Source organism: Sander lucioperca, chromosome 20, assembly GCF_008315115.2.
Source record: "Sander lucioperca isolate FBNREF2018 chromosome 20, SLUC_FBN_1.2, whole genome shotgun sequence".
Classification (NCBI taxonomy): Eukaryota; Metazoa; Chordata; class Actinopteri; order Perciformes; family Percidae; genus Sander; species Sander lucioperca.
Window position 1 is genome coordinate 26,408,541 of NC_050192.1, and position 13,048 is coordinate 26,421,588.

A 13,048-nucleotide genomic window follows, 5' to 3' on the forward strand; every position below is an offset into this window, starting at 1 on the left:
ACAACAACAACAACAGAAATGTCACCTGCCGTAAAATAAAAATGGAGAAGAAGAGGCTTCTGACAACATATTAATTCCACCATGTAACTAGCTACTTGTTTTGAATATGCGTACGTTTAATTGGAGTGACACTCTTATTTAGAGGGTAACTTTTGTAGGTTCAGTGGGATAGCTACCTCGTTAACGTTACTACTAACGTAAATGCTAGCCAACTGTGGCTGGGTACCTAGCTAGCTTTGTTGGCAAACAGCAGCTAACCACACCTAGTCACATTTTCAACACCGGTGTGAGAAGATGGACTCAAGTGTCTTCACGGCCGTGTCTAAAGGTTTGTTTGCTGGGAACCCAAGAACAATTAAAAGCAAATACGTGGGAAAGGGGTGGTAGTTCAGCTAACGTTGACTTTTATCAGTCCTTCTACTCTATCCATGCTAACTTCGTAAACTAGGTTAGCACATTTACTTCAGATAATAACGTTACGTTCACGTGGTTTTTGCGTGCTTGTTGTCATATGGATATGAGTGCTGCTGTATGTACCGACTTGTACAAACTTGGCGTATGTAAGTTAAGCTAACCGGGTTTGAGCAACACTTGTTATTGAACGTGCACTTAATGTTCCTAGGAAGGTTGCATTCAAAAAACATCGCTGTTCTCATAACCTCTTATATACTGTCTATGCTCATAACAGCTAGCTAATATAACGTTACAAAAGCACGATTCTCAACTTGAACGAGCAACATAGCTATTATCTTAATGTGATGCCCTCATATCCCTTGTGAATCATTAAACATCACTTTATTGTGTATTTAAAAACATTTAAAACCATCTATTTCACCAAACAGCCCCAGTCTTCCCCATCATCATACAGTCCAATGTGTTCACATAATGACACATTGACAGATTACATATCAGGCGTGTTTAATTATGATACATGGAACAGATAGGCCATCTGCATTCACTTTAACCTGCAGATTCTAATGAAATTGAACAGCCTGATTCCATTTAATCACTTTCAATGTCTTCTTTATAAATCCATGTATTCTGAATGTACATGTGCACTTTGAGTTGTTCAACATTCTGTAATTGTTTTATGTGTGTGTATTGCAACTGTATATTATATATTACTATGTATCACTAATCCGGGATTGTTCGATGCCGCCGGAAATCCCGACGGATGTTACTCTTTCGGTCGGATAGTGTTACAGGTTACCTTCCTCTTTCTTTGTGTTGGCGTTTTAAACTCCGGTGGATTTCTGAGGACTATGGTTAACTGCTCCTCAGATCTCTGCAGGGTAAATCCAGACAGCTAGCTAGACTATCTGTCCAATCTGAGTTTTCTGTTGCACGACTAAAACAACTTTTGAACGTACACGTTCCACCAAAACAAGTTCCTTCCCGAGGCTATGCAGTGGCACTGTGGCTCCGTCCAGCGCCTAGTGCCGCCCAAGACGATTGTGATTGGCTTAAAGAAATGCCAATAAACCAGAGCACATTTTTCTCCCGTTCTGGAAAGCTTTGTGGACTAGCCAGACCCTCCTCCGCAGGGCTGTGGAGGAAGGTCTGGCAATGCGAGACTATATGACATGTAATCAAGGCGTCATTGGAAATGAGAGCTGGCTCTCAATTGGCCCTCCCTGAATAAATAAAGGTGATATAGTTTCAGAGTCCTTTTCTGTTTTTTCAGGTGACCCCTTACCTCTGGCGTCGCTGCGCCTCCTGGTCCCACCTTTCCAGCTTATGGCCGTCTCCATGTGGCAGGTTCTGAAGAAACAAGATGTCCTGAACTACTGGAAAGTGGCAGAGTTTGTCTCTTTGGTGATGGACATGGTCCCAGAGCTGCTAATGTTCAAGCACAGGATGCAACTTAACCTGGGATTAAGAGCCAGGGTGGGTACCAGTGGAGGACACGAGGCATTCATTGCCAATGTAATACGTTTTAAGATTATTGATTAATGCTGCACTATATGAGGGAAAATATGCGATAACGTTGTTGAATATGGCGATAACGATATTACTTGCGATAAATAAACAGATATTAAAGTGTACTCAGTTCTTTCTGCTGCTTTCAGTTTTCTGCTTAAATGCATCAAACTGCTTGTTGAATTTAAAACAAATGAAAGGAAATCATTTCCAACATTGAACATTGAATTGAATATAAAAGGCCCCACTTTAAAAAGTGACAGTTTTAAAGTGCAGTTTTCTACTGATATTTTCTTTCAACAAACACAAAAAAATCCCTGAGTGTCTTTGGCGATACGTCGCAGCCTTTCGCGAGATGTTCATTGCGCCAGTTGATATCGCGATGAAGATAAAAAAATGATATATTGTGCAGCCCTATTATAGATAGTTATAGACAACTTATGATGTGTGAACTGTATTGTGAACACATAAACATTTTGGTGCAATGTTTTTTTTCTTTTCTTCTGCTCATCAGTATATTCTTGAGCTGTGCCGAAGTAAACAGCTTGTGGAACCGGACTTCATCTTGTCTCATCTAGACCACATAAGACCGCGACACCCCGCCCTGCTAGATGTAAGTGTCTACAGTACAGTCTAGATTAGTGGATTTTCTTTCACACATCACTTTTAAAATTCCAACCATTTTTGTAACATTTCTGCCTCTTGGATCAAAATATGTTTTTTTTTTTTTGTAAACATGTTATAGGCTTGGCCACACACTTCAACCCCACATAGGAAGTTATCCATTCGTAAACTTGTAATATGTGGAATTGTTATGTCCATGTTGCAGATGAAGAAGTCCGAACAGGAGGAACTAGTGGTTAACTTTCTTGAGTTGGTCCAGACTCTGCTCAAAGATCCCGAAGAGAGGCGAGACTATTTCTTGGTGAGGCGGTATTACTTTCACTTCTTTTGAGCCATATCCAACTGTAAATGTTACAAGTTATAATTTGGATAGTCTATATCCACGACGTTCCACTTCCGCGATTGCTCCAATGCCGCTGGAAATTCCGCCGGATGTCACTCTTTCGGACGGATGTCCCTCACCTTCCTCTTTCTTTGTGTTGGCGTTCTAAACTCTGGTGGATTTTTGAGGACTATGGTTAACTGCTCCTCAGATCTCTGCAGGGTAAATCCAGACAGCTAGCTAGACTATCTGTCCAATCTGAGTTTTCTGTTGCATGACTAAAACAACTTTTGAGCGTACACGTTCCACCAAAACAAGTTCCTTCCAGAGGCTGTTTTGCAGAGGCATCGTTGCTCCGTCCATCTTAGCTCTGCCCAAGACGATTGTGATTGGTTCAAAGAAATGCCACTAAACCAGAGCACGTTTTTCTCCCATCCCAGAATGCTGTGTGGACTAGCCAGACCTTCCTGAGCAGTGCTGTGGAGGAGGGTCTGGCACCTCAATGTATCCAAAATCTGCAAAAAGGCCCTGCAGAGACTATATTTCCTGCGCAGACTAAAACTCTTTTAATGTAGATAAGACTTTGATGGTTTTATTCTACAGACCTTATATTGAGTCCATTTTAACTTTTTGTTTGATTTCATTTTATGGGAACCTTGCAAAACAAAAGTCATCTGTCCAAAATGTTCACAGAGGCCAGTAAGATAATTGGCATACAGCAGCTCTCTCTCGCAAAGATCTTTGACAGACAACCTTTGCAGAAGGCACGGCCAAGCTTGTTGATTTCATTCCTCTTCCCTCTGGGCAGAGAGTTTTTATTTGCAAAACTTAGGCCCTTCCTAATGACACTTTTAAAAAGCACTCCTTATTTTTCAGACACTCAAGGATTTTAATACTGTTCACTTTTAAGTGATGAAATTGCTCTTAATCAATTGTTGTTGTTGTTGTTGTTGTTGTGTGCTGCTTAGAGCTGTAACAATTCCAAAGTTTTCTGTACACTTAATTGTCTCAACACCTGACTTTAGTTTTGTATTTGCCATGCATTAAACTAGTCTCTTTTTGTCTTTAAAAGGAGGTCTTCCCTGCTGAGTATGGTCCTCAGTATGACAGTGATTTGCAGATGCTGTTTTCAGAGTTCCTCTGTCGGCTGGCTCAGCTGTTGCCAGTTCCTGACCTCGAGCAGGTGAGAGGTGTCAGTTTATCACTTTTGATTTAAAAGAAAAGTTATCAGTATCTCACCATCTAAAATAACCTTAAAACTACCATAATGCTTCTATACTAATACTGCGGAATTTAATAACAAATCGTCGCATTTAAGGTAGACAAAAAGTGCTAATTTGAATGTTGGCTGACAGCCTGCCCCTCTTGTTCTCGTGGTTACCGTTTTCATGTGCCATATGCTGGTTGAGCATCAGCAACATTGCACTATTCAAAGTGTCATGCCGTGAAAAAGTGGCATGACACTAAAACAAGACTAGCACACCCAACTGTATGCTGGTGGACATTGGTATTTGCCACTGAAATAGGAGTGATAAGCCATATTTGAGTTGCACACAGCATCGGCATATCATAACAGCTTCTGTGTCGCACGGACCGCTACAGAAAAAGCCAAAAAAACTCTTCAACATTTCACCGCTGAGTGTGAGATAACACTGTCATTACTTCATTTATTACACTATTGCACTGACCTCAAATTGATGTTTTTGTTTGTCATGTTTACTTAACCTACATATTTATTTATATATATTCTATATTTTTCATATATACTATGTATATATGATGGTTGCATATTGTACATTGTACATTGTTTTCCATTTTTTTTCAAGTTTGAGTAGGTGTTCTTGTATTTTTACTGTATTTATTATTATTTCTTGTTATCCTGTGTGGATGTTGTGTGTCTTATACCTGCTGCTGTAACACAGTCATTTTCCAGTTTGAATTTTCTCTCTCTATCTCTATATTTATCTATCACATATGTCAAAAGATATCAGTCAATAAAGGTCAGAGGGGACCAGGCGCAGCACAACTGTAACAACCATCCTAGAAATAAATTCCAAAATGCTAAAATTGGAGTGGATAAATCTGGCTGCAGTGTTCTGTGTACAAACTGAAGTCTGCACAGGTCTCTTTGGCTCAGACAGGAAGGGACAAGACGTGACAAATGTATTTCAGTTTGCGGGTTCTTGAATGATAATGATCTTATCTTCAAGTAAATAAAACATAAGTCTCCAGCTGTGCTTAGTGTCACAGTTAATGAGGTTTAGATAAGATAACATAGTATATATACCATATTGCAATAATGGCTACATGATAAATGCTATATGCTACATAGTAAACACCGTTTAACCATTAGGCTCAGATTGCTTAGGCTAGAGTTCCGTCTAAATGAGGTGCAGTGCTATAATTAAAAAATGAAACTGACATAATGTCATTGAACATTATTGGCTAGTAATGTGTCCCCTTTCACACATGCAGTCTTTCCCTGAAATGTGCATGGGGTCATGTGTAAATGGGAGCAAGGATCGATATGCTGGGAAATCTGTCCCACCAATTTTCCACCTCAAGACCTAGGAACATTCCAGAGAAAATGCTGGTATGGCTGTGGCGTGAATGCAAGCCGGAACGTTGCGGGGTTAAGCACTGTTGGGCTGTCCCTTCCCCCATCTATTCTGGCATTGCCATGGCAAGTGTGAAAAGTTGCATGGCGGAAATATTCCTGAGGCTGCATCTACACTACCACGTTTGAGGTTAAAAATCGAACCGCTTAGAAATCAAATTGTAGTAGTGCAGATGTAGCCTAAATGCAGTGTGAATAGTAACGATCCCTAGCGGTGCCTGAAAGGTTATCCCAATAATTCACTGGGAACTATGTGTGAAAGAGGCTTTACAGGTGTTTAATGTTAGTATGCTGTTCATGAAGTTGAAATCATTCTATTATATTGGATTTGGTGTGATGTTTTCATGCATTTCACAGACCGTTTCCTGGCTTGGAGCCGAATGCTCTGTATTGGAGGATTGTGTGCATTCAGTCTCCGAGCCTACAGACCTGAAGAATCTGCTCCAGCACCACAGACACCTTGGGCATTTAGAGCAACATGGTAAGTCACTTCCCATAACCACTTCTACTGTATATCACTTTTATTGTTAAAGTGCTCATATTATGGTCATTTTCAGGTTCATAATTGTATTTAGAGGATGTACTTTTGTTTAGAGGTTGTTTAAACACCATATTTTTGTTGTACTGCACATTGCTGCAGCTCCTCTTTTCCCCCTGTGTGTTGAGCTCTCTGTTTTAGCTACAGAGTGAGGCATCTCACTTCTGTTCCATCTTTGTTGGGAGTCGCACATGTGCAGTAAGTACTACTAGCCAGTCAGAAGCAGAGTATGAGGGAGTGCTACGCTAGCAGCTAGGCGAGCATTATAACGTGTTACAAAGTGACGCACGTTCGTCACAGAAGTAAAGGCTGGACTACAGTAGAGCTGTTTGGAGCAGTTTGTGAACAGTGTTTTCTGTTGGAGATGGTAACTCCCTTTGGGGTGGACTTTGGGCTTTTTCACTTTGTAAACCTATAACGTGCACAAAAAAAGATATATAACACAATAAAGGAAAGGGGAAAAGCCAAAAAGCATAATATGAGACTTTAAAGACAGAACTCTATGACAATAACCGTAAGTGTGATTCTTGGCCTTTTCTCTATGCAGTTCCACCTTCTAGCATGGGCGAAAGCATCCTGTCCTCCCTCTCTGCAGCTCCCCCTAGCAAAGTGGCAAAACCTACGGAACAACCCAACCAATCCGATCCCCTGCAAGGCCTCAGTGATGACACGCACGGCGTATCAATAGTGGACGACGTAGCAGTTGAAATAATCACAGTGACCGATTACGCAGAGGTTGAATTAGACACAAGCACCGACACTGAGGTGGTGATGGGAGAAAACTGCTTAGAAGGAACAGACACTGGCACGGTGGCTGAAGAGTCGCCTGTAGTGCTTCCTGATGAGACAACCATGGAGGAAGAAGTGGGGGAAGCAACGCAAGAAAACGCTGTAAGTGGTTTGGCAGACGTCATCCATCCAGAGGTTAATAAGGATGACTCGGCGTCCTCCCAACAAAAGACCTCTGTGGGACCGCATGACTGCCCAGACTGCGAGAAGAAATTCAAGTTTGCCTCTGCGCTAATCGCCCACAGGGTCATCCACACCGGAGAGCGCCCCCACCGGTGCAACGACTGCGGCCGCTGCTTCTCTTTCAGGCAGTCCCTCGACAGGCACAGACACACGCACAAAACAGGCCGCAAGTACAACTGCGTGATCTGCCGGGAGACCTTCCACTCCCTGTCAGCCCGCACGGAGCACAAGCAAACCCACATGGAAGATGGCGTTTACACGTGTCATCAGTGCAGCAGGCAATTTAACTGGGAGCTGGCACTCGCGCGACACCTAAAAACTCACACTGCTGATCACAATGCGAACAGGTCTACAGAGAGACAGAAGGATGAGCAAGAGGTGGTTATAGGTGATGGAAATGTCAGCGAGGCTGCGGTCGTACTCGCTGACCCCGACCGCCAGCTGCAGGCGGGCGATAATGGGGGTTGTGATCCGGAGAATGCAGAGGTTCAGAGCAGTGAGCGTCCCACCTCTGAGGCTGAAAGCACGCTCCCCGAACTCGACAATGGTTCAAACATTTCCCTGGCGAAGGTCCGAACAAGTGGGCGTAAACGCAAACCGACCATGAAGATCCAGGTGATAAATTTACAGAAGCACATGGGCACTAAAAGAAGGAAGGAGATCACCAAGGCCAACCCTCCAGAGCTGAAGCCTGTGTCTTTCAATTGGTAAACATGGTTTTCCTCCAATTGCTTTTGTCATCCTGGTATTATAACATAGTTTAGCACATAGAAACATAGACTGTGATCTACCATGTTCAGTTGAATATATGGTGGCTGTGGAGGGACATCAGGCAGATAAAGCCCCTCATGGTTATTTCTCCTTTCTCTTTAACAGTGCAGAGCACTCTTACGGGTCGCCCGTGGTCTCATCAAAGGACGGCGCTGAGAGTAAGTTCACTTTTAGAAATACAATTTTGTGGTCTTTCTCACTACAATTGCATAATCGGAGAGATAACAGAACTTGGACAATACATTGCACTAAAAAAAATTAATGCAGCTGAAAATGGCAGGTCAGAAGGTAACTGATCACCCGGTAATTTGTCCATAGCGAAAATGAAATTGCAAAACATTTGCTTGAAAAAAGATGGACATTTTCCTAAAAAATATAAGTGAACTAATGTAAACTAGGAATATGGCTGAAATCTTCTATCCTGATACAGGTCCTTTCATCTCTCAGTAAGGATATATGTAACGAATTACACGCGAACTCGGATGGGTCTTCATCCCAAAGGGCTTCAATTCCCAATAATGACCGTCTCGCTCTTCACTATCCCGCTTATTACAAGCGATCCCCATTTCCTCCGCCCTCTCTCTCCCTTTGTGATCTGCTGATTAGTGGTAGGAGCTCCGTATGAGCACATATAGTGATTAAAAACAATTTTATTTTTATTTTATTTAAAAATGGTCCTTTCTTAGAGTCTATGATCAGATAGAATGCCGTGATTGACCAATCAGAATCAAGTATTCAACAAAGGTTGTGTAATAAATCACAATATAGCATGTTTTCTGGTAAATCAATAGTCTATATGTAATAACCACATGGTAAAATCTATTTTTGTATACTCCTGTTTGAATTAAATACTGCATGAATAAAAAGTAGAGTGCTTTCTGATTTAATTAAGAACTTTAGTGGAAAATGATCAAAATGTGTTAGGATCAGCAAGTCAAGCCTCATCTTAATTTGGAACGATATAGAATAATTTATTTTTCTATCGTTTTGACGATATTTAACGTCATATTGCCCAGCCCTAATGTAAACAAATGAAAGCAAAGATTCCAGACACTAAAAAAAAACAAGTAACTGCTATCATGTACAGTATAGTCATGTTTGCTGAACTAACCTGTAATCACAAGAATTCGCTCAATATTTTTTATGAAACTGAAAGGCAGCTTTATTGTTTTATATTGGATACATTACAGGTCAGCATATGCAGTTATTATTTAAGGAAAATTCAAGGAACATTTCCAACTTCTTTTTAACTGATTTGTTTGCAATGTTATTTGAGTTAAGGACAAATGACGGGGTAATAAATGCTTTGATGGCACTTACAAACAAAAAAAGTCCAAAATGAAAGCACATCATTTTTCCATGTCTTAGCAGAATGTTAATTTGTTGCTCTAATAATGTTTTTCCCTTAGGTTCTGTAGCTTTCTCCTGTCCTAAGTGCTCCTTCCAGCACTCCGAAGAAGCCCAGGTGCAGCAGCACATTGACAGGGTCCACTCTGTTAAGATTGAGGACGACGAGCAGCCCCTTGCAGGTGAAAAGGAGGGACGTTTCAGTTGTCGGGACTGCGAGAAGAGCTTCAAGTTCCAATCCCTCCTAAAAGCCCACCAGCGCATCCACACGGGCGAGCAGCCCTTCCTGTGCTCTCAGTGCGGACGGCGGTTCTCCTTCAAACAGTCTCTGGAGAGGCACAAGCAGACGCACAAGTCCGGGCGCAGGTACGAGTGCCTGATCTGCGGGGAGTTCTTCAAGTCCCTGGTGGCTCAGAGGGAGCACAAGAGCACCCACATGAAGAACGGTGAATATGTGTGTTCAGAGTGTGGCCGGGCGTTTGCCTGGAAGTCTGCACTGGTGAGGCACCTGAAGACCCACGACGAGGTGGAGCGCTCTTACACATGCCCTCGCTGCGACCTGGGCTTCAGCTGTGCCAGCTACCTCAACAAGCACCTGCAGACCCACCAGGAAGAAAGAGTGTACTCGTGCAACTGCGGAAAGAGCTTCGCCTACCGGGCAGCCCTCAGCGCACACAAGCGCATCCATCAAAAGGAGCGGCCGCACATGTGCACACAGTGCGGCAAGGGGTTCCTCTACAAGGGGGGCTTGCTGAGCCACATGAAGATCCACTCGGAGGAAAAGCCCTTCATGTGTTCCTTCTGCGGCAAGAGCTTCAAGAGGGAACGCAACATGAAGAAGCACGAGCGCTGTCACACCAGGGAGAACGTTTTCAGCTGCTCGCAGTGCGACAAGAGTTTCGTCTACAAGGCGACTCTGATCAGACACGAGCTGACTCATTCCGGCGAGAGGCCGTACCTCTGCTCCGACTGCGGGAAGGGCTTCTTTTCCCACGCCGAGCTTCTGAAGCACGAGCGTTTCCACACAGGCCACAAGCCCTTCCAGTGCCCCCACTGCGGCAAGCAATTCACCCAGTCTTGCTACCTGACCATCCACCTGCGCTACCACACCGGAGTCCGGCCATACTCCTGCACGGAGTGCGACAAGAGCTTCCTCAGTGCCAACCGCCTGAAGAGACACCAGCAAACGCATTCAGGGGAAAAGCCACACCTTTGTGTAGAATGTGGGAAGGGATTCAGGCAGTCATATAATCTCAAAATGCATCAACGGACACATATCATGAAGCTAAAATAGTCAAGAAATTTAAAGGGTAGTTTCATTATTTTAATCTGGATCCTATTTCCCCATGTATTTGTGTCTAAGTGACTAATGTGAACAAAAGTCTTTGAAATTGGTCCAGTATTGACCATGGATGCTGTAACCGGCAGCCACAAACAGGGCTGCAATGTAATCATATAGGGCAAATGTGCACCGTCTATGTACGTCCACTAAGTGTTGCTCAGTTTTTTCATTACAAGTATCTGACTACATTGTGGGAAAATGGGTGAAGACTCATTCTGAAATCTTGCAAGGTGACTTGTTATCTAAAAGATTTTCAATTGCGCATTTCTAAATTGTGCCAACAAAATGTAGAGCTACACTTTGCGCAGCTTTCGTAAACGTTACCTTTGGATACAGGCAGGCTGAAGTTGGGGCTAGTTGTGTTACAGCTACAAATAGATCTTAACACTCCATACATTGCAGACCATCTTGTCTCAGCGACCAGTAAGGTCTTCAGTGATGGCTGTCTCTACTGCCAGCCAAAGGAGAAAAAAAAATCCTATACCAAAGAACATTTTTCCTAAAGAAAAATTCTGTTCCAAGAGTGGAGGGCTGCAGACAGAGCGGAGGTAAGCTAATTCTATTAGCTAAAGTTACTGTGTTGATCTGGCACAGTAAGTTACACAGGAAAGCATGGCAGGTTAACAGCTACTTCTCAAATTTTTTTTACATAATGTTGTCAGACACTTGGAATAACAATATGGGCCTGTCAGTGTTTTTTTTGTAGATGTACGGTGCACATTTGCCCCAAAGGGACACATTGCCTCCCAGTTACAGCGATCTTGATTTTTGTTCCCATTAGTCACTTAGACACCAATGCATGGGGAAATTAGGGGACAGATTGAAAAATACCAAAATTACCCTTTAAATGGTATCGTAGTTAAGTTTAGAATGGAAGGACAAAAGCAACAGTAGATGTATTATTGTGACCCCATCTCCTATGCAATTGCAGTGAGCTGCATCTAGTATGGGAACTTGTTCATGTTGAATGTTCTCCATTATACTGAATGTATTTGATTTCCGGGTTGTGTTGTGATTAAAGCAGAGGAATGTTTTCATATGCGTTCTGATGGGACTTGTTTCTTTCTAATCATCTAGACAAGTCTTCAAATAATGAACAGAAGAAGAAACATAAATCCAGTCTTTATTTTGGGCATGTTTTACAACAGAAAAAAACAGCTTTGGAAAAGAGGCTTAAAACATTTTTTTGTGCTAGAACAAGTTAGTTTTTTTAACAGCAATGTTCTCAATTTCAGACAGTAACACAAAAACGTACTACAGGCTATGTTGCATGGAGGTCTCAGGTCGGCAGTACAGCCTGTGGCACAGGTTGTTAAAAATCATCTTCAAACATCTACGAGAAATAGCAGTATTGCATTTTTAGAGAATAGCCGAAATGAGGCGTACATCACTGGGTTTACTGACAAACTTCAATTGTATGAAGAGAATAAATGGGCATTATGAATTGTGCCGTGGAGTCATTTTATTAAAGTTTCATGTGAAAACTGAAAAAGTATTACACAACCTAAGCTACCGTTGAGCCTACTGAAGGAGAGAGTTTGGAAAGTGTGAGAAACTCCAACAAATGTAAGACTTCCCTGCACATAGGCCTCACTCTAACACACACACACTAGCATACATGATAGTTTCAGCCGAGTAGGAATGGGAAGTACTAAGAAAACAGTGAAGGCTATGTAAATCAGTAGCCGTGCTCGGACACTGACCTACACAGCTATGTGCAGAGTGATGGGGCAGTGGTCGCTTCCCAGGGCCTTGTTGCGGATCTTGCTGTCGCACAGGCCTGGCAGCAGACTGGACGACAGTACAAAGTAGTCTAGCCTCCAACCCACGTTCTTTCCGCGGGAGTTCATCATGTAGGTCCAGAAGGTGTAGGCGTTGGCCTGCTCGGGGTAAAGCTCACGGAAGCTGTCGATGAACCCGGACTCCAGCAGCTGGCCGAAGCCCTCGCGCTCCTCGGGGGTGAAGCCGGCGTTCTTCTTGTTCCCCTTTGGGTTCTTCAGGTCGATCTCCTGGTGCGCGACGTTAAGGTCGCCGCACAGCACCAGGGGCTTCTGCATGTCCAGCTCGCTCAGATACGCCCGGAAGTCCACGTCCCAGGTTTTGCGGTAGTCGAGGCGCACAAGGCCTCTGCCGGAGTTTGGCACATAGACGGTCACCAGGAAGAAGTTGGGGAACTCGGCGGTGATGACGCGGCCCTCCTTGTCATGCTCTTCGTTACCTGGAGCGGTTGTGGAGGAGGTTCGGTTAACAATTGAATGCAATTACTTCACCAGAATTTAAGACACAATAATGTATTGTGTATGTTTGTGTTCACAATGAAAATGAAGGGTAATAAAGACTCAGCACTTCAGCTTAACATTCTTCTTTGCAGTGTACAACAATATGTAACTGACAGTCTGGGAAATATGATCATTTGTTTTCTTTCAGAGTAATCTTTACAGTAAATGTGAAGCTACGGCCAGCAGCCACTTAGCTTAGCATAAAGACTGGAAACAGCTAGCCTTGCTTTGTCTAAAGCGTAATGTATGGTTCTGCAGAGGCTCCACGCAGAGCTTTGGCGATAGCCTACGTAAGTGGCCTAAAGTTTATACTTTA

The 13,048-nt window shown here is 43.0% G+C and overlaps 2 protein-coding genes across 3 annotated transcripts in view; one reads left to right on the forward strand and one right to left on the reverse strand.

Annotated features, from left to right (window-relative positions):
* LOC116054549 (zinc finger protein 132-like) lies at window positions 1-11,927 on the forward strand. The gene is made up of 9 exons (XM_031306146.2): window positions 1-328; window positions 1,685-1,887; window positions 2,435-2,533; window positions 2,750-2,845; window positions 3,939-4,049; window positions 5,841-5,964; window positions 6,569-7,700; window positions 7,870-7,922; window positions 9,174-11,927. The coding sequence occupies exons 1-9, from the start codon at window positions 295-297 to the stop codon at window positions 10,403-10,405; spliced, it is 3,084 nt and encodes a 1,027-aa protein (XP_031162006.1). The 5' UTR covers window positions 1-294; the 3' UTR covers window positions 10,406-11,927.
* Window positions 11,653-13,048, reverse strand: part of apex1 (APEX nuclease (multifunctional DNA repair enzyme) 1) — a 4,137-nt gene continuing 2,741 nt past the window's right edge. For both annotated transcript variants that reach the window (XM_035996086.1, XM_031306155.2), the window contains exon 5: window positions 11,653-12,671. In XM_035996086.1, coding sequence (XP_035851979.1) covers window positions 12,157-12,671 — 515 coding nt within the window. In that variant the 3' untranslated portion in view covers window positions 11,653-12,156. The remainder of the gene's footprint in view (window positions 12,672-13,048) is intronic.

Excerpts from the sequence above, each read along its gene's own strand:
- LOC116054549 (XM_031306146.2), top strand. The coding sequence starts at position 295 with ATGGACTCAAGTGTCTTCACGGCCGTGTCTAAAG. Across the intron at positions 329-1,684 it reads CTTCACGGCCGTGTCTAAAG|GTGACCCCTTACCTCTGGCG; the intron begins GTTTGTTTGCTG and ends CTGTTTTTTCAG. Across the intron at positions 5,965-6,568 it reads TGGGCATTTAGAGCAACATG|TTCCACCTTCTAGCATGGGC; the intron begins GTAAGTCACTTC and ends TTCTCTATGCAG.